The 20,561-nt window shown below is 53.1% G+C and overlaps 1 protein-coding gene across 13 annotated transcripts in view; it reads right to left on the bottom strand.

Moving 5' to 3' along the window:
• Positions 1-16,116, bottom strand: part of msi2b (musashi RNA-binding protein 2b) — a 163,911-nt gene extending 147,795 nt beyond the window's left edge. For 11 of the 13 annotated variants that reach the window (XM_029000064.1, XM_029000065.1, XM_029000063.1 and 8 more), the window contains exons 1-5: positions 15,986-16,047; positions 15,659-15,699; positions 15,358-15,439; positions 14,985-15,069; positions 12,527-12,568 (exon numbers count right to left, since the gene is read on the bottom strand). In XM_029000064.1, coding sequence (XP_028855897.1) covers positions 12,527-12,568; positions 14,985-15,069; positions 15,358-15,439; positions 15,659-15,699; positions 15,986-16,047 — 312 coding nt within the window. Of the gene's footprint in view, positions 1-4,897; positions 5,025-12,526; positions 12,569-14,984; positions 15,070-15,357; positions 15,440-15,658; positions 15,700-15,985 lie in introns of those variants that run through there. The other 2 variants (XM_029000062.1, XM_029000074.1) reach the window with 2 other exon arrangements.
• Positions 16,117-20,561: the final 4,445 nt, after the last annotated feature.

The raw sequence follows: 20,561 nt of genomic DNA, 5'->3' as shown, positions 1-20,561 counted from the left end.
CTCGATGACGTCACCGTCACACGGGCCAACCGGCTACGGCGCCACACGGCATAGTGCTGGAAGAGCAAATTAGCATTTATGACTCCGCAAGGTTCTTTATTTCACAGATTGAAGATCTCAGCAGGAATTTAGTGCGGCCGCGCCGCAGAAAGCTGAGGTTTTCTTTTAAAAAGTAAACAACGAGAAAAAGTGCCGTCGCTCGCTCGCAAGAAACAAAAAATTATTATGGGGGGAAAAAAAGAAAGAAAAAAGCCGCAGAATTTATTCATAGCCGAGACTATTTGCGAAGCGGCAGAAATGGCGGCCCTCTTGGCAATTGTATAATAAATGTGGGGTAAATAGCGCATTCTCCTGCGCCCCATGCAGCTCGGCGCACACGAACCCCGCCGCCCCGAAAATAACCCAGTTTCCCCTCTTCTGCAGTCATTATTATAGGAAAGGCTGCAGCGGCAGCAAACGTGCGCCATTACGCCGCGGCAATAAGACATCAAGAACAAAACGAAACCAGAAAAATAAAAATAAAAAGACGACCATTAAGCAAGAAGCAATCTGTCTAAACTGCCGGACATCAAGCTCGCGGTGGAGACGTAATACGGTAACAATATAAAAAGCCGACACACACAAACACACACTTCTCTTTCTGGAGCGATTACACTTGGGACACGATCAACATCAACGAGGGTGGTAGCAGCCTGGCGGGTAACACACTCGCCTGTGAACCAGAAGACCCAGGTTCAAACCCCACTTACTACCATCGTGTCCCTGAGCAGGACACTTAACCCTGAGTGTCTCCAGGGGGGGACTGTCTCTGTAACTACTGGGTGGTAGTAGCCTAGTGGGTAACACACTCGCCTATGAACCAGAAGACCCAGGTTCAAACCCCACTTACTACCATCGTGTCCCTGAGCAGGACACTTAACCCTGAGTGTCTCCAGGGGGGGACTGTCTCTGTAACTACTGGGTGGTAGTAGCCTAGTGGGTAACACACTCGCCTATGAACCAGAAGACCCAGGTTCAAACCCCACTTACTACCATCGTGTCCCTGAGCAGGACACTTAACCCTGAGTGTCTCCAGGGGGGGACTGTCCCTGTAACTACTGGGTGGTAGTAGCCTAGTGGGTAACACACTCGCCTATGAACCAGAAGACCCAGGTTCAAACCCCACTTACTACCATCGTGTCCCTGAGCAGGACACTTAACCCTGAGTGTCTCCAGGGGGGGACTGTCCCTGTAACTACTGGGTGGTAGTAGCCTAGTGGGTAACACACTCGCCTATGAACCAGAAGACCCAGGTTCAAACCCCACTTACTACCATCGTGTCCCTGAGCAGGACACTTAACCCTGAGTGTCTCCAGGGGGGGACTGTCCCTGTAACTACTGGGTGGTAGTAGCCTAGTGGGTAACACACTCGCCTATGAACCAGAAGACCCAGGTTCAAACCCCACTTACTACCATCATGTCCCTGAGCAGGACACTTAACCCTGAGTGTCTCCAGGGGGGGACTGTCCCTGTAACTACTGGGTGGTAGTAGCCTAGCGGGTAACACACTCGCCTATGAACCAGAAGACCCAGGTTCAAACCCCACTTACTACCATCGTGTCCCTGAGCAGGACACTTAACCCTGAGTGTCTCCAGGGGGGGACTGTCCCTGTAACTACCGATTGTAAGTCGCTCTGAATAAGGGCGTCTGGTAAACGCTGTAAATGTAAATGTAGCGCACATAGTCAGCGTAAGCCGCAGAGCGGTAATGGCAATTTAACGCCGGGACGGCACACCGCTGGCCACCAATCACGGCGCTCCGTGAAGTGTGTACTGTAATAAAGGAGCTTCCGGTGACAAGATGGCCCTTTTCCGTCATAAGGCATTGGTACGCGCAGTTAAGTGGATTTTCCCGGAGCGTAGCTGGAATCCCGGCAACGCCGGCTCCTCTGTAGGCCGACGGGCCTTTAGAAGAAAAAGAGGAATGAAGTGTGCTGTTAAAAACTTACGTTATGTTACTGATGTGGTTCCTCCTGTTAATATATAACATTCTTCAGGCCTTGTAGCCCAAGTCACGTTCACCACGTATTTTTTACGTGGGGACGGTAATTTGATCAAGGGGACCTCGGTGGCACCTTGATGGCTCAGGATTCGCTTCCTTACCCGCTAGGCTGCGTCTTAAGTGCTCGTTCGTCTGTTCACTATAAAACGGCGCCATCTAGTGGTGCTTCCTGATATGACGCAGCGGATGTAGTTATGATGTCTGTTTTACAGAGACGAGTAAATATGAAGTGCCACCACACACCTTGCGGGTGACGGAACCAGACAGGCCGCATTGGTGTAAGCAAGTTCTCCGCACTCCTCGGCAGCCGGAGAAGAGCAGCGCTCGCTCTGCCGCGGTGACATGTGGCAGGTGACGGCGCAAAAGAACACGGCGCTCCTCACCCAAACAACGCGCAAAACAAACAGGGTGTTCCCGCCGAGCGTTTCATCCACCCCGACTGCTGAACCGAGGCTCCCGGCATCCGCCGCAAAACCGCCTCTACTGTCAAGACGTGTCACCGGCGGAGGACTCCTTTACGTCCCCGGCGCGGTCCCCGGGAAGCGAGGTGTCACGGCGGCAGATAGGCGTCTGTGATTGGACCACACACGGCCAAGAGGAGAAAAGGAGGCCCGACGGCAACAAATATCACCGCCGTCAGCTCTGACGGGACGTTCCCATTGGCCAGGAGGCGGCGCATCCTAATCATTCCAACTGATTACAGTGTTTTAAGGGTGGAATGTTTTATTAAAAATGAATTTATGCACATTCTTTTTAATAATTTACATGACTACATAGTCGAGGCGCCCCGAGACCAATTATTCCATTACCGGTTATGATGTTGAATCGCAATCTGCCGGTGACAATAAGAGCAGACTCTGTTGTCCCCAAAAGACGGCCGGCGGGGCGCGGCGGAGCGTCCCCCGGTGAGCCCGGCGCTCGAGGGGACCGCGTCAGTCCTCCACGGGCGGGCGTGAGCCGGTCCTCGGCGAGGACGGGACTAACGGGACTCCAGCGCGACGGGCTCGGACGCTCCGGAGAGCGCCGGGCGGCACGTCGCGTTTGGCCGGAGCGCCGGCCGTAACTCGCGGTAATACTTGCGCGCTGTATAAATAAATAAGGGCCGAGAATATTGTTGAATAAATCATGAGCCGTCACCTGCTCTCCCCGGCAGCCGAGGACCTACCGCAGCTCGGCAGAAGACACACACACACACACACACCCTTCCTCGGCGATAAAATTCTGTAATAGGCCGCGGTAAAGCATAATCTAGCCGGTAAACCCGGCGCTTAATCTTAACGCGGCGGCGGAATAACAGCGTTCGCAACGCAGAGGCGGTTTTGTTATTGGGCGAAGTTGAACGAGCAGAAGAAATACCAAAAAAAAGACACGGTGGAGACGCCGTATCTCTCCGCGGTAGACGGGTCCGGTTCCGGGCTGCGGCACGTTGCCCGCCCTGTCCGGTTTTATCGCCGGTCAGACCGGCAGATTTTATTTAAGGGCGTCACATCCAGGCATAAATTAGGTACAAACGTATTACCCGGTTAAAATTTAACATGGCCGGATGATGACAAATTCATCTTTTAATTCACATATGTGCCCCTTTGTCTGATATATAACTTCTTGCTATATATCCAAGGGTGCAAGTAGCCTAGCGGGTGACACATTCGCCTATGGACCAGAAGACCCAGGTTCAAACCCCACTTACTACCATCGTGTCCCTGAGCAAGACACTTAACCCTGAGTGTCCCCAGGAGGGGACTGTCCCTGTAACTAGCTCTGGATAAGGGCGTCTGGTAAATGCCATAAATGTAAATGTAAATAATGTCCATCCATAAAGAGGCATTTTATTAAAAATGGTACTAGAACGTGCTGTATTGTTACCTGACCACGTTTTACTGTGTTTACCGTAATAAACGTGACTCTGGTAAAGCGGCTGAATTGGAGACGGCGGCGTGTCTCCAGCCAGAGTGTCGGTGGGCGGGAGGGGAGGGCGAGCAGCACCGGGGAGACGCCGTCAGGGACGGCTACTTTTAGCCTCCCTGCCTCAGCTGTGGCTGCGCTGCTGATTCCGGTGACAGCGGCAGGGAAGGGAGCGAGGGAGGGGAGGGGGCGAGCAAGAGGGCAAAAAAAAAACAAAAAAAAACGGCATTTCCAGCAAATATTTCCCTTCTCCTGCATTTATCCCCCCAACTCGACCCCCCCGGAGGCCTCTGCCCCGTCCTCGCCACGCCTGTTTAGAATATAACAGAAAGGCCACAGTCACTTCAAGAGGCATTAATATTTACATTCGTGTATATACGAGATACCACACGTCAGCGTTTCGACGGAAATCCGCTCCACCGCTGACCAGCATACGTTACATTCATTTTTGACTCTTGTTTCGGTGAAAAAATCTAATTCAGATCACCATATTCAAGGCCAAAGTAAACCCCGCTGGACCATAATATTTACCGCCGCCTATATGCAGCGCATCAGTGGTCAGATATTAAAAAGGTGCAGGAGAGCGGGCGGCTGGGGTTCTTACCCCCAGACGGGCTTCAACACGTTAATCAATATCAATAATTCTGCTGATGCTAATGTATTCTGGGGAGAAAAAAAACCCAAACAACAATCAATGGTATCGCTGACAGGTCCATCAAACAGGGCTAATCCACACGGAGGAACGGCAACGGGGGGGGTTATCCCACCGGCCCCGTAACCTGTCCCCGCACGAGGCCGCGCCCCCATCAGGCCGGAACTAAAGGCCGCATCCTTCGTAAATCTGCCGCTAATTACCGCGCGTCGTTATTTTTTCGGCTCTTCTGACGGACAGAATGCGCTCCTACGAGCCGCACGGCGGCGTGCGTTACGAGCAACGAATCGTCTGTAATTTACCGTCTCCCGATCGGCTATTAATCTTTGCCACGCTGCAGGAGGAACACCGCTCCGGACGGCCGGGGCTACGGTATGTTTCCAGCTCTTCTCCGCACAGTGAGACAAAAACGCACATCATTGCGCCGGTGGATGGACGGGAGGAGTCCCCGCCCTTCGTCCCCGCCCCCTTCCCTCCGGCGGGCAGAGAGCCGGACGCAGGCGGAGCGAGGCCGGAGGAGACGAGCCCGGCGAGGTTTTTATTCCACTAAAAACGCATCGACGAGGAGGAGAAGCGCCTCCCCGGCCGAGGACGCGTCGATGGCCCGTCCCCCTGTCCCCACCTCCGCCCCCGCGGCGGCAGCTGGGAAAACAAGGCCGATCAACAAGCAGGCCCGTCCCACGTGTTCGCCCCGCCCGCTGTTATGAAAGGGGCTGCCGTGGTTACCGAGGCCGAGCGGGACGGCGAGGGTCGCGGGTGTCGTGGGGACGACTCTCCCGAGGGGACTGGACCGGAACACGCGCGAAGAGAAGCGGGGCCGGGCCCGCCGTCGAGCCGGAAGCCCCCTCGCATCCCGAGGCTTGTTGTTTTCCCGCCACATGATCCATCTCGCGCCGAGATAACCGGCTGACATCAGACACAACGAATCGGCGGATTTGCGGAAGGATAAACGTCTCCTCGGCTAAATCTCTCCTGATCGTTACAAAAACGGCACTTTTAGCAAATCGGCCGCGTCGAGAGCCAGGAGTAATTAAAAAAAATGCCGAAGCGGTGCGCGGGAACGCCTCTTCCCACAGACCACGAAGGCTGCCGAGTTTTGACCCACATTCGCCGGGTCCATTCCGAGCGGCCGCGGTGGCAGCCTCAGACACAGACCGCCGGGGGAGCGCCGAGCGCTCCGCCGAGGAGCCGTAGCGTAGCAACCGAAGCCGTGGGCGCGTGACCCCCGCCGGCCGCGGGGAGCTGACATTTAGTCCGCCGCCCCGGCGTTTCCCCCGTTCGTCATCCACGTTTGCCGGCAGATTGGTGCGATGCGACGGCCGGGTTGTGGCTGTGCGGTGAGTACAGCGATTTTGCGCAGTGGTGGCCTAGCGCTTAAGGAATCAGAAGGTTGCCGGTTCGAATCCCGATCCGCCAAAGTGAAGTGAAGTGATTGTCACATGTGATACACAGCAGCACAGCACACGGTGCACACAGTGAAATTTGTCCTCTGCATTTAACCCATCACCCTGAGTGAGCAGTGGGCGGCCATGACAGGCGCCCGGGGAGCAGTGTGTGGGGACGGTGCTTTGCTCCGCGGCACCTCGGCGGATCGGGATTCGAACCGGCAACCTTCTGATTACGGGGCCGCTTCCTTAAGCGCTAGGCCACCACTGCCCCAAAAGCACCGTCCCCCACACACTGCTCCCCGGGCGCCTGTCATGGTGCCCACTGCTCACCAAGGGTGATGGGTTAAATACAGAGGACAAATTTCACTGTGTGAAAGTCACTTCGCCGGACAAATGTTCCGGCGTTCGAACTGTCCGAGGCTTTTGGAAGGAAACGAGAGCGGGAAAAAAAAAATGATGATGCGCCGTTACGCCAGCTGCCACCTGACTAATAAACGAACGCCGGCCGGGAGACGTCCTCGCCATGTTCGCGGGCGCCGCCTCATTCATAACGCAGTGGCAATTACGAGTCTGAATCACCAACAGCCCACAAGTCCGGCCGTCTCAGGCGGTGACATCACACCCCTCGCCGTCTTGACGGCGAGCGCCCGACCCCCAACATCGGCGTGTACTCACTAGTTGCTCACAACCCGTACGAGGTTTCAGTTAAAAGGGCCGAGAAACGATGGATCGGCGCACCCCGTTTAGCAGATGAGGTTGGGGAAGCAGCATTATGGGATGGGGGTGCCGATCGAGGCGTTCTCCGATCGCTCAGGACGGGCTCCACGATTCAAAATGCGTCCCGCACGTGTAAAAGTCCCTCCGTGACGAGCACCGGGGACGGGACGGCCTGAAACCAGACGTGTGACTGTTACCTCGACCGGCCCGGATTTATTTACTTAAAGCCGCTTTAAGTGCCTTGGCACGCCAACGCTAATTACTCCATTCGTCTTAGCGGCGAGTAATTCAACTCGGCAAAGTGACGGTGATGGAGTGGGCTGTCCGGGACTGGGGGGGGGCGCATCGATGGCGGGGAGAGCCCACGCCACGTACGGTCAAGTAATCAGCGATGACGCGCCTCTCGGTGCACGTTTCGCGGCCCTGACTAGATTCGCGCCGGTCTGCCGCGGAAACGCCGATCGTCTTCACCCCCCCCCCCCCCCTCGAGCCGCCACAGCGGCCGAGGGGACGCCGTCCCACTGTCATGTCCCGGCTGCCGCACTCACGGACACGCGGGCCCCGTGGGCATCCCTACCCACTGGAACGGCCACCTCAGAGGCGAGCGGTTACGCAACAGAGTCCCGGCTAACCGGCAACGCTCCCAGAACGTTGCATAACGTCCTCTTCCAAGGTCCTCGGCGGCAGAGACCACAGCGAGTGGCGTCTGGGGGTCGGAAACATGTCCAAAATGCATTAAAAACGGCGAAATGTTACAGGGACCAGACGATGGCGAACGGAGAAGCTTCTCTGCTCGCTTCCTGAGGTTTTCTGGAACGTCTTATTACATCCATGGAACACGTGCCCTTCCACGGTATTCCGAAGTTCATTCTAATTTGCAAATTAAAAAAGAAAAAAAAAAAAAACTATTAATGATAAAGAATTCACGATAAAAAAAAAAATCACGATATTATTTACTCCGAAATTGGAATTTCAGACCACGGAATCCGATTTAACAACAAAAAAAAATGATGCGGCAACATGAAGTGACCGGCGGTCACGAGTTTCAATTTGTCGATCTCGGGAGGCGAAAATCGTTCGCAACGTTTCTGGAGAAGCGAACAAGTTGATCAAATTCGTTGCAAAATAATTCGTTGATTATTAAGAATTCTTGAGGTTAATTTCTGGACGGGGTCCACGCAGACTCGAGTTGTCCGCTTTTTTTACCGCGAGCGCAAACGTTATTGACCTCGGGGGTTTAAGTCAAGGATCGTGGCGCAATAAAGGCCCGGTCCGCGCCGTAAATCAAACCGCGGGGTCCCCCGCGAAGAGCGCCGCCGAATTTGACTACGTCAAACACGTCGACCCTGAACCCCGAATGGAACGTGTCACCCAAGAAAATAAATAAAGGTTGAGGCGTGAACTTTAACCCCCAGGCCAGAGCCAGAGCCCTGGAACCGGGAGAAAGGCTCCTCCTCCGTGGCCCGGCGTTCCCGAACCTGCCGGTTCCCGCGCTTCCTGCCGAATTTTAGCGAACCGGGACCCGGAGACAGCGAGGTACTAAAAGCGGCGCGTCTCGCAGAGAAACGGACAGGCCAATGGCAGGGCGGCGTGCGAGCAGGCCCGACACCCTTCCTTCGCTCGCCGCGGCGTGTGTGCCGGTAATCTCTCGCGGGCCGAGAGGAGGGAAAAAAAAAATAAAAAAACGACGCTAAATTTAGCATGGGATTTATCATGCTGCAGGAGAGCGAGCTGGAGCGAAGCAGACAGAAGGGGGGACCGAGCGGGGGGGGCGTCGTCATTAAAGGGGGCCGTCCATCACGAGTCAACGCTCTGAGCCAATGAGATGGCTGCACTTCACTTCAAATGGAATCTCACACACACACACACACACACACACACACACACACACACACACACATCCTGCAACGAACCCAAAAACAACAGCGGGGGAGCGAGCGAGGAACGCGTTCAAAACACGCGCAGTTCTGCCGACGCGTTAAAGAGTAAAAAGGGGAGGGGCCTGGTGAAGAGAGGGTGGAGGGGGAGGGGACAGGGTGACGCACGCCGCAGCAGAACGGAGGACAGATGCAGGTCAGATGATCGTCCTTCACACGGCATGCCGTGCGGCGGACGGACCGCAGGCCGCGGACACGTCCAGTAACCTTGAAAAGCCGAACTGCACACACACACACACACACACACACACACACACACAATCAGAGCAGAAATCATATTCATCTACACAACACACACACCAGAAATCGTATTCCTCTACACAACACACTCTCACACACACACACAATCAGAGCAGAAATCATATTCATCTACACAACACACACACCAGAAATCGTATTCCTCTACACAACACACACACACACACACACACAACACACACACCAGAAATCGTATTCCTCTACACAACACACACACACACACACACAATCATAACAGAAATCATATTCATCTACACAACACACACACACACACACCACACACACAGAGCAGAAATCATATTCATCTACACAACACACACACACCAGAAATTGTATTCCTCTACAACACACTCACATACACACACACACACACACACACACACACACACACACAATCAGAGCAGAAATCATATTCCTCTACACAACACACACACCAGAAATCGTATTCCTCTACACAACACACTCTCTCACACACACACACACACACACACACACACACAGAGCAGAAATCATATTCATCTACACAACACACACACACAGAGCAGAAATCATATTCATCTACACAACACACACACACACACACAATCAGAGCAGAAATCATATTCATCTACACAACACACACACACCAGAAATCGTATTCCTCTACACAACACACTCTCTCACACAAACACACACAATCAGAGCAGAAATCATATTAATCTATACAACACACACACACACACACCTGACATGACACTCACACACAGGCCCGGCACTCACTGGTGACCGGGCGCGGTGTGGCGAGTAACCGCAGCATCACAAGGCCCGTCCGCCCGCTCCGCCCTCCACCACCCGGCGGTGGCTGCCAGGCCTCCGGAAGAGGGGAATAAAAGGCGTGTCCCCCGCGGAACCCGCCGGGGTACCCCGTGTGGGTGTGGCCAACGATTTATTTGAAGGCCCAACACCAACCCCAGAAAACAATAGGAAAAAAACCATCAAATAAATCCATCCCGGTCCCAGAAGCCGGCCACGCCGCGCCCCCACATTCCCACAGGACACGGGCCTGCTGTGGCAGGGAAGACCAGGGCGCCCACGTGACCCCGTCCCGGCAACGCCGCGAGCGGGCGCGTACTCTCCGGCGCTTCCGGAACGGAGCTGAAAACGCGTCGGGGGCCTTTGTTCCTAAATTACGAACCTCCATCTCGGAGATCCACAAAAGCAGCGTATAGGAAGCATCTGGGCCGGCGCCGGGCCGCACAAAGAGCTTTACAAAGGGATTTCTCCTCCGCTTGCTTTTGATGTCTTCAGAGATGAACCGCAAGCCGGCAACGCAGCCGCGTTTTGCGGCAAAAAAAAAAAATAAAAAATCCTTTCATCCCCAGGGCCACTTAAAGAGCGTATGGAGCGTACGGAAGTGGACGAGACCCTTTCAACGGGGGACAAAAAAAAATAAATAAAAAAGGAAAAAAGTTCCCTCGGACGATCAGAAGAGAGAGGTGTTTCGCGGCGTTCTAGGGGGCGGAGCTGGACTTGCCCCCCGCGGCACAGCTGGAGCCTGCCAGCGTACCAGACGATGGAAGGACGTCCGACGCGCCACACGGCCACACCTCCGGGCCAGAAACGAAACGGAACAAAGGAAGGCGAGGAGGAGAGAAACGGACGACCTCCTCCACGTCCCCGGGGTCCCCCAGCTCCTCTCCAAAAAAACAAATATGCATCAAATTCACGGACATCAGAAAAGACCGGCACAGAAGCGGACGGCGGTGAAAATCCGGAAAAACACACACACGGAACGCACCGGACAATTTAAAATAATAGAAGTGAAGTGATTGTCACTTGTGATGCACAGCAGCACAGCACCCGGTGCACACAGTGAAATTTGTCCTCTGCATTTAACCCTGAGTGAGCAGTGGGCGGCCATGACAGGCGCCCGGGGAGCAGTGTGTGGGGACGGTGCTTTGCTCAGTGGCACCTTGGCGGATCGGGAATCGAACCGGCGACCTTCTGATTACGGGGCCGCTTCCTTAACCGCTAGGCCACCGCTGGCCCATTTTATACAGCATTTACCAGACGTCCTTATCCAGAGCGACTTACAAATCAGTAGTTACAGGGACAGTCCCCCCCCCGGAGACACTCAGGGTTAAGTGTCCTTCTCAGGGACATGGTGGTAGTAAGTGGGATTCGAACCCAGGTCTCCTGTGTTGAAATATTCCCACCCAGTTGATGTCCGGTGTGGAAGTGCGGTGCTAAAGGAAACCAGGTTTTAATCGACATCACATCCCCATCTCGCTATTTTGATTTGGCCAACCTCCTCCCGGAGGACGGGCGGCGTTGGCGGCGGAACCCCATGGCGCCGCGGCGAGGGGCGCGCGTTCCCCGGCGCCGCCGGACACAGTGGAAGTGCAGATAATGTCACTCATTACAACTAATCACGCGTGCTGGCCGGCCGCGCGGGATAATATTCGGCTGGAATGCGAGCCGGCGCATTGCGACGCGGCGGGGCCGGCCGGGCCGCGAGCGAGCGAGCGTCCACTTCATTAACAGAAGAGATATTCCATTAATCCGGCGCCGTCATGCCGGGGTAAACCGGCGCACCGCCGGGCCCCGTCTTCGTCTACAGCGGTAATTACCTACATGACAGAGTTGCCGTACTCTCGACCAGCCTGCGAAGACGGATTTACAGTCTACGAATTATTCTGAATCGTACAAGGAAGCGCCACTAGATGGCGCTGTCGGTGAATATCATATTACATCAAGGTCAACAAAACGATAAAAGCGAATCGGTTCAAGACACTAAATGTCGTACAAACCAACAAACCTCCACATTTAGCCAAACTAATAAGACTAGTGGTGGCCTAGTGGTTGAGGAAGCGGCCCCGTAATCAGAAGGTCGCCGGTTCGAATCCCGATCCGCCAAGGTGCCACTGAGCAAAGCACCGTCCCCACACACTGCTCCCCGGGCGCCTGTCATGGCCGCCCACTGCTCACCCAGGGTGATGGGTTAAATGCAGAGGACAAATTTCACTGTGTGCACCGTGTGCTGTGCATCACAAGTGACAATCACTTCACATTATTATTATTATTAAGAATAATCTCCCGAGGGAAAGATGAAGCTGATAAGGCGCCCGTTCCCTTCCAGAATCAATTAGAAAGACGTCAGGGCGCGTGTGAGGGGTCCAGGAAACCAATCTCAGCTCCCGGCGCAAGTAAACGATGGTGCGTTCGGCGCGGCCGCCTCACCGCCGCGGCGCCCGTTGTTTATGTTCCCCGCGCACGGCATGACGGGAGTAGAGCGCGTTCCTGCATTTGCATAAAGCTCATTATGGGATTCGGCCCTTAACGCGGAAACACCTGCGGGATTAATGCCCCCCCCCGGCTCCCGCCCCGGTAAACTGCTTCGTTTCAATTAGCCGGACGCGGCGGGGGAGGGGGACAACAGGAAAAAAAATCCGGGGCGGGCCGGCGCAGATCCGGAATTCGGCTGAACCCTTCGCTCCCAGCCGCTTGTCAAAAAGGTCAAGGGTCACGAGAGCACCAGAACCCCAGAAACACACACGCCGGACGGCGCCGGCAACACACACACACACACACACACACATTCCAACAGTGGTGCTGAGGATGAGGATGGTGAAGAGCGTCTGCGGGATCTTACCTTGGGCTGGGCGCGTCGAGGGAAGGCAACTTTAGGGTCGATCTGCGAAGAACCAAAGAAAGGAGAAAAAGAAGAAGTCAGAGGCGGCGTTCCCGACGCGGGTCACAACATCAGCACGGCGGCGGCGGTGGGCCGCGCAGGAAGTGGAAATGTCAGCCGGGACTCAGGGGAACGCGGCACATCGATCCGTCGGGCCTTTTTCCGGCCGCGAGGGACGGGCGTCGATAAGAGGCGGGGCCTCCCGAGTCCGGCGCGGCGCGTGGGAACCTGGAGGTGAACGCGGAGCGCGGTGACGACTTCTTCTTCCTCCAGTTTTCATTATAAGTGCGAGATGGAAAAGCCGCCGCGCTCGTACTTCGTCCTGGAATTCAGGCGGAAGACGTGTGTAATGATTTTAGGGACGTTTTAGGGACGACGGCGGTGTGACGCTTTCATTAAAGAGTGACATATTAGCGTCTGCCAGGAGCGTCCGTCGATCCCGCCGTCTCGCCGCGTTCCCAGGACGCCCCGCATCATAACACCGCGAACTGGCGGTCGGTAAAGTGCAGGAGTGCATTTAAAGCACTTTTTTTAATGGGTTTGTCGGAGGAGTGAAAGTCACTCCCGGCAAAACGAAAAAAAAAAAAAAACGAGTCTCGATTCACTTCCCCGCCAGCGTCCTTCGCCAATGACACTGGGACACTTCCCTAAACACTCCGGACAGGACACGAGTCCTTCCCTCCGCAGCACACACACACTCGGCATTCAGACGAAAAAGTCAAAGAACACAGAGAAAGACTCGCAATAAAAAGAAGAGCAAGGAACTGGAGTCAAGCAATGAACGAGGGAAGAGGGAGGTTGAGGGAAAAAAAAAAAAAAAAAAACACACACACACACGCACACACAGCATTCAGAAGAAAAAGTAAAAGAACAGAGAGAAAGATTCGCAATAAAAAGAAGAGCAAGAAACTGAAGTCAAGCAATGAACGAGGGAAGAGGGGAGGGAAAAAAAAAAAAAAACACTCAGCATTCAGAAGAAAAAGTAAAAAAAGAGAGAAAGACTCACAATAAAAAGAAGAGCAAGGAACTGGAGTCAAGCAATGAACGAGGGAAGAGGGAGGTTGAGGGGAAAAAAAAAAAAAAAAAAAAAAAAAACCACACACACACACACAGCATTCAGAAGAAAAAGTAAAAGAACAGAGAGAAAGATTCGCAATAAAAAGAAGAGCAAAAAACTGCAGTCAAGCAATGAACGAGGGAAGAAAGAAAAAAGAAAAGAAACACACACACACACACACACACACACACACACACACACACACAGCTTCCTGAGCATGCATGCACTGAGCCCTAACACACCAGATCCACCCGACCTCAGCCAACCTGAACACGCCATCACCTGACTCTCTCACACACACACACACACACACACACACACACCGCATCCCTCGCTCCCTCCCTCCCCCCGGCACTTCCACTTTTTATTTTAAAGCCCCACACTCTGACCTACTTCCAGTCGTGCTCCACATGTGTGCGGCGTAGTGAAAAGCGCGCGGCCCACTTTCCACGTCCGACATACTGAACGTGCAGCGGAGGAGCCGGGCGCCATTTATTCTGCCCTTTAAAACGCTCCTCCGCCACAATAAACCACCATTAACGTCCGGGACTCGGTAGGTTCCGCAGGACTAGAAACACCCGCCCCAAATATTCACACCGCTGTAAAAATATTACAGTGAATGTCGCAGAACGGCGTATCGCAGTCCGTCAATCAGACGTGTTAAAAAAAAAAAAAAAAAACAGTAATAAAAACGGCAAATAATAAGCAGGCGCTGCGGGCAAAACGAGAAAAACTACTTTAAACGTCAGTTTCGGACCGCGCGCAGTTCATTTAACGTGCAAATTTACAAATTTACACTCGACTTAACGCACAAAGCAAGAAGAACATTTCTCTAAACTTTCACCAATTTAAACGCGTCCACGCGTCTAAAAGCAGGAGAGTCTCTTTCTGTTAAAAGTAGAAATTGGACCAAATTAAAGGAAGAATTTTCCGTAACGTTGAAATGTGAACATCTGGCCGTGTGAATATGACTGCGAGGGAGCGTGGAGGGCGACCGAAATCACGCCCGGCGATGTGACGTGTGTCTGATCACGGCTGAGACTCAGCGGCGTGCGTGTGTGTGTGTGTGTGTGTGAGAGAGAGAGAGAGAGAGAGAGAGAGAATCAGGGTGTATTGATGTAGAACGACCAAGCGACGCGCCAATTAGAACAATTAGGATGAAGGTGACTGAGATTTCGTTCGTGCGGGCTGTAAACAAACGTCAGTTTAATCGTTTTAAAGGCTCTCACACACACGAAGGCGCAGCAAACGCCCCAACGCGGACCGCAGCCGAGGACGAGGGGTTAACGCGGCGAGCGCAGGGCGACGGAGATGACGTGACCCCGGTTCACAGCCAACACAGGAGGAAAAAACACCACCTACCGTCTTCGAGTCTAATTCGTGGTGCGGCTGAGCTAAGACTTTGTCTACGCTGGCGGCGTCGGCAAACGTAACGAAGCCGAATCCCCTGGGAAGAAACAGAGAGAGAGAGAGAGAGATAAATCACATAACACGCAGAGGACGATGACAGCAGCAAGAACCCCGGTGAATCCCCGACACCGCACGTCCCGAACCCACAACTACTTTCTGGTGTTATTTATTACTACATATATATTCTCTTTTTTTGTTTTATTTTTACGTGCATTATGAGTTTGGTGAAGTAAATTAACGGCCCTTCCCCTTTAAATGTGCTCGGGACGAGGGGGGGTCGGCATCATCATCATCACCACCAACATCCTGCAAAGTCCCGCCGTACCTGGAGCGCTTCGTCGTGGGGTCCCGCATCACCATACATTCCCGGATCTCCCCGAATTTGCTGAAATAGTCCCTAAGGCTGTCTGTGGAGGAGAGGAGAGGAGAGGAGAGGAGGAGGGAGGATGAAGGAGGCGATTAGCGTCTCATCCCGCATCAGCGGCGCGTATTTGGTGGTGCAGTTTTAAACGGGCCGGCGCTGCAGGGGTCGAATAGAGGACTTAAACGGGGGAGGAAAGCGGAATAACCTTCACCAGACCCGAGCGCACACACACACACACACACACACACACACGCCTCCCTACCTGGTGAAGTTTGCCAGCTCAGGCCGCCGATGAACATTTTGCTGGAAGGAGAAAAGACAGCAGAAGTGAGTCCAGATGTCAGATCGGCCATTTTGACGTGTGGCTAAGTACTCAGCTGGAGCCCCTGAAAGCAGCCGAGCGCAGGCGGAGCGGAGCGGGGAGAAGGGGGGACGGAGGGCGGCCGCTCCGCCGTCTCACGGAGAGGGTGGGGGGGGGACAGGCCCGCGCCGAACCAAACCCGAACAAAAGGTGCCGCCGCACGGCAACTCCGAGGCGCGGAGCCGCTGTTTACCCAGAAACAAAAAGTCGACCGCGCCGGCCGCTTACCCCGGGTCGTGTTGCGAGTCGCCAGGGCTCCCGGACGTGGCTTGGCTCCCGTCTCCCTCCATCGTCGGACCCGACTATCGGCAAAGGCGGCGCAAAAAAAAAAAACCCCACTCGGCAGCACACGCAGACCCAGCAGCCGCTGCGCGGAGCCCCGCTAACAGAATATTACTGAGCCGGGAGCGGAGCGTCACACGTGGGATCAGCGCTGGGTCCCGCCCCCTCGCTCGACCCCCATTGGGCGGAGCGGCGCTGGACGCCGTCCCCGCCGGCGCAAGCCATTGGTCGCGGCCGCCGCGGGACCCGCCCCGTCCCTCGACGCCCATTGGGCGGAGCCGGGGCGCGTCAGCGGGCCAATTCGATTGACGTCATTCCCATGCCCCGCCCACGCCGAGCTGAGAGTCGGCTTGTGTTTTCTTCTCCTCCTTCTGTTTTTTTTATTATTATTATGATATATATATATATATATATATTGTATTGCGTCACCGGTCGCTCCGTCCTCGGTGAATGTGGGTTAATTAGCTCCGTCCAACATTTTACTGTCGAAATGACGAGCGGCCGCGGAATTAGCGCTCTTTACGCCCCACTTTTACCTTTTATTAATAATGAATGCGTTTTAAAAGTGCGACTGTAGTAATAAATAGTTAAAAGACGCGACGCCTCCGTTTTTAATACGTTACTATAAAGGAGTAAAAAGCCTTTAATACGTGACTCGGTTGGTGTTTTAATGGCTGAACTCTTGCATCAGATCTAAAAGTGTTTTAAGGCTTTATGTTTGCATCACCAGGACCGGCCACCCCATGCACGCAGCCCACGGCCCAGCATGTTACAGCACCGGGGCAAACCTGGGACCGTCGTCACCGCTGTCTTACGCTAAAGCCACGCCGGCCGGACCGACCGGCAGCTGCACGGCATGGCGGCGCTGCAGACGAGGCACAAGTGGGCCAAAGGCCCCGTGACCTCTCACCTCCACGCAGGACGGGCCGGCCCGTTGGTCTCATGCATTATTTAACCTTTTTTCATGTTGCGATACCGAAGCCATAATCACTTTTCATTGTTGCTCAATTAGTGAAGACAAAGCCGAGCGGCGGCCGGCGCGCTTTGTTTTTCTGAAGTGGCCGGGCGGCAAAAACATGATCCATTTGCCATGCATTATTTATGAGCACGTGACATGAAAATGGAGCATTGTTGTTGGAAAGCCCTCGATCCACGCAGACGCCGGCGCGCCTGTAACCTTCAGCGCCGCGCTGGATATGATCCACGGGCCGCGAAGGACTCATTTCTGCAGGGTCACCGGGAGACTAAGGCCGTGTCAGCTCTGTAAAGATAACATTAAGCTTCGTATTCTTATCACCGCCATTCCGGCTCTGACCTTTCCGTCAGGTTTTACTGTCCCGCGCCCGCTCCATGCAGCAGAAGTCCTCTGCCAAAGATGCAGCCGAGACCACGGCGACATGTGACGATAAATACGTCAACTGCAACTGGTACCGTAGAGATCTTCTGGTCTACCACGGTGATGGTCCTCTGATGGACTGAGGCTACTCGGCAATGCTCTTTCGGCCAGAAAGCCCGGCTCACGCTCACCTCGTTTTGCAGCCCCTACATGGACGTACAGATAGAAGTTCGTACGGAAACGTGATCAGGGCAGCATAACATTAAGGCGCCATCTCGGCGTATCAAAGTTGAAATGAGAAATGAGCACCGCCGGCTCCGGAGACCAGAGCCCACTTTACCTTCGCGTGTGTGTGTCCCCCATGCCGCCCGCAAGCGGCACATCAGCACGTTTCGCCGTTCATTCGGCAGGGCGGGGGCTGAGCATCCAGGTGAATTGAAAAAATCGAACTCAGACGAGCCCCTTTTTATTCTACACAGCCCAGCATATAAAGGACAGGAGAGAGTATCACAGCAATTCATGAATTCATCTTGGGGCAGCGGTGGCCTAGCGGTTAAGGAAGCGGCCCCGAAATCAGAAGGTTGCCGGTTCGAATCCTGATCCGCCAAGGTGCCACTTGATGCCACACACTGCTCACCAGGCGCCTGTCACGGCTGCTCGCTGCTCACCAAGGGTGATGGGTTAAATGCAGGGGACACGTTTCAAAGTGTCACCATGCGCTGTGCTGCGGTGTTTCACTTCACTTTGGCTCATGGCTACATCACAGTTACAAACTCACTGAGGAATCTCAAATTTCACTCATTCGACTATTAGCCAGGACTGAAATTGACCGTTAGACAGCGCCATCTAGTGGTGCTTCCTTAAACGACAGAATACAAACAATCATTAATTGCTTGCGCATTCATTTAGGCAAATTAATTTTCATTCGGAAAAAAATCTGTAAATACAGTTGATTTGTAAATTCCCACAATATTTAGCTAGTGACGTTCAGTAAAGCCAGAATAATTTTATTTAATTTGATTAAATGTGCACATTTCTTGAGAACGGTATAAACTACAAGAACGTTCCATTCTGGAGCCCACAGTGCATGCTGGGAATGCATGTTCTTCCAACTGCATGAATATTGAGCATCTGGGAGTGCATGAAACGTGTAATTCGCTCACCCATTCACGCGTCATTTAATTACGGGTGTCAGCCAGAGCAGCGATATCAGCCCGTTTGTTACAGCCCTATATTCTTTATCGCCGCACTTTATTTATTTGCTGTAAATGAAAGCATAATTGACTAATGTACCTCTTCCCCTGCTCTTGATTGGACTCGCAGCCATCACCTATTGTGCACTCGCGTAATGCAATAAATGCCATGTTTGCATATGATATCAAATAATTTGAACAATCAATTTGTCCTGAGAGAGAGGGAGAGAGAACAATTCAAACAAATGAACGAAGCTTTCCTTATTTGAGCTCTGTGTGTGCGCATCATTAGCTTGATTTCCCATGACAACAGATATGAAATATGCTGAAAATATGATACTCAGCTCTCTAAGAAGAGGGGGGGGGGGGTCTGATGAGCGTTTTATTGTCTGAACGTGTCCATACATGCCACTCACTTGTCAGGAGAAAAAGAGTTAGAAAAGGTGATAATCACGATCCATACGTGTGGAGTCCCACTCTTCATAATGGTGCTTACGTAAGGCCATAGCAGCCGAAGAACGCCCGATCTCGTCTGATCTCGGTTGGGCCTGCTTCATACTCGAACGGGGAATACCAGGTGCTGTAAGCTTTAACCAAAGGGCAGTGGTGGCCTAGCGGTTAAGGAAGTGGCCCCGTAATCTGAAGGTTGCCTCTCAGCAAACCACACGCTGCTCCCCGGGCGCCTGTCATGGCTGCCCACTGGTCACCAAGGGTGATGGTTAAATGCAGAGGACGCGTTTCACCGTGTCACCATGTGCTGTGCTGCTGTGTATCACAATGACAATCACTTTACTTTCTAGGTACTTTCTATAATGAAGGAGCAAGCTGCAAAGATTTTTAAAAGAAATGAGTTGGGTGTTTGCTACACACACACACAGCAATTAATAAGGAAAATTACCTTGAAGAAAGCCGCATTAAATATACCAAGCGTTAAATACACATCAGATTGTAATATTGACCTCAAGGTGTCTTTCGTGTTAATGGCTTCACACAGTCAGCGGTGAGACGTTCGGGTCATAAAAAGCCATTTTTAAAAATTCACGCTTCAGCCAGAACTGTTTTACAATCAACAGAATATGTCGGGGATTTCTTCATTTTTCACGGCCTTATTTGCGAATGAATGAAATAGATTCCAACGAGCAAGAACAAAAAAAAAGAAAAAACATTCGGCCCGTTGGCATTTCGGTGTTGAGAAAATTTGCTGGTTAATTTACCAGAATTTCAAGAAAAGGTGGCATGATGGATGAGAAGCAGCCCTCTTTACTTCCTCCTGATAAGTAAATAAATTGCACATGGGAATAAATACCAGGCGCATTCATTAAACAGCCATTCATCAAACAAGGAATTACAGATAAATAGACGGACAAGAGCGAAGACGCTGCCGGTGGGTCCGAAGGCTCCATCGCTCTCGGCTGGAGGAGCTTATCCACCTTCATATCATCCGTCCCGGCTGACCTGCACCACAATGCACAAAGTGAAACAGACTGAAACATGTCCTCTGCATTTAACCAACACCCTTGGTGAGCAGTGGGCAGCCATGACAGGGGACCTCAGTTGGTGGATCGGGATTCAAACCGGCGACCTTCTGATTATGGGGCCACTTCCTTAACCGCTAGGCCACCGCTGGCCCTATAATGGCAACAGTGGGCTCGTAAAACTGCACCATATTCTTCTGAAAATGAAAAGCTGGTCCTCTTATAAAGGTGTCTGTACGTGTGTGTGTGTGTGTTTGCTGGAATTCATTGTAGGTGTCGCAGCCCTCGGCTGAATGGTTTATTCAGCGGCCGCAGCTTAAGCGCGCTGCTCGCCTGAAATGGAAGACGGAGAGAAAAGGGGGAGAAAGTTCAGAGGGAGCCCCGAGTCACAGGCAGAGAGGCCTTCTCTTTGTAATTCATCACCCCACCGCCTCTTCAATACCGGGCGTTACCGGACGCCAGTCAGGTACAGAGGACATTCGAATAGTAAAACATAGACAGCTCAGGTCAGAGTTTAT

The sequence above is a fragment of the Denticeps clupeoides genome, chromosome 13 (assembly GCF_900700375.1).
Source record: "Denticeps clupeoides chromosome 13, fDenClu1.1, whole genome shotgun sequence".
NCBI lineage: Eukaryota > Metazoa > Chordata > Actinopteri > Clupeiformes > Denticipitidae > Denticeps > Denticeps clupeoides.
The sequence above is the reverse complement of the archived record's forward strand: the minus strand, read 5'-3'. Positions and strand labels throughout refer to the sequence as shown.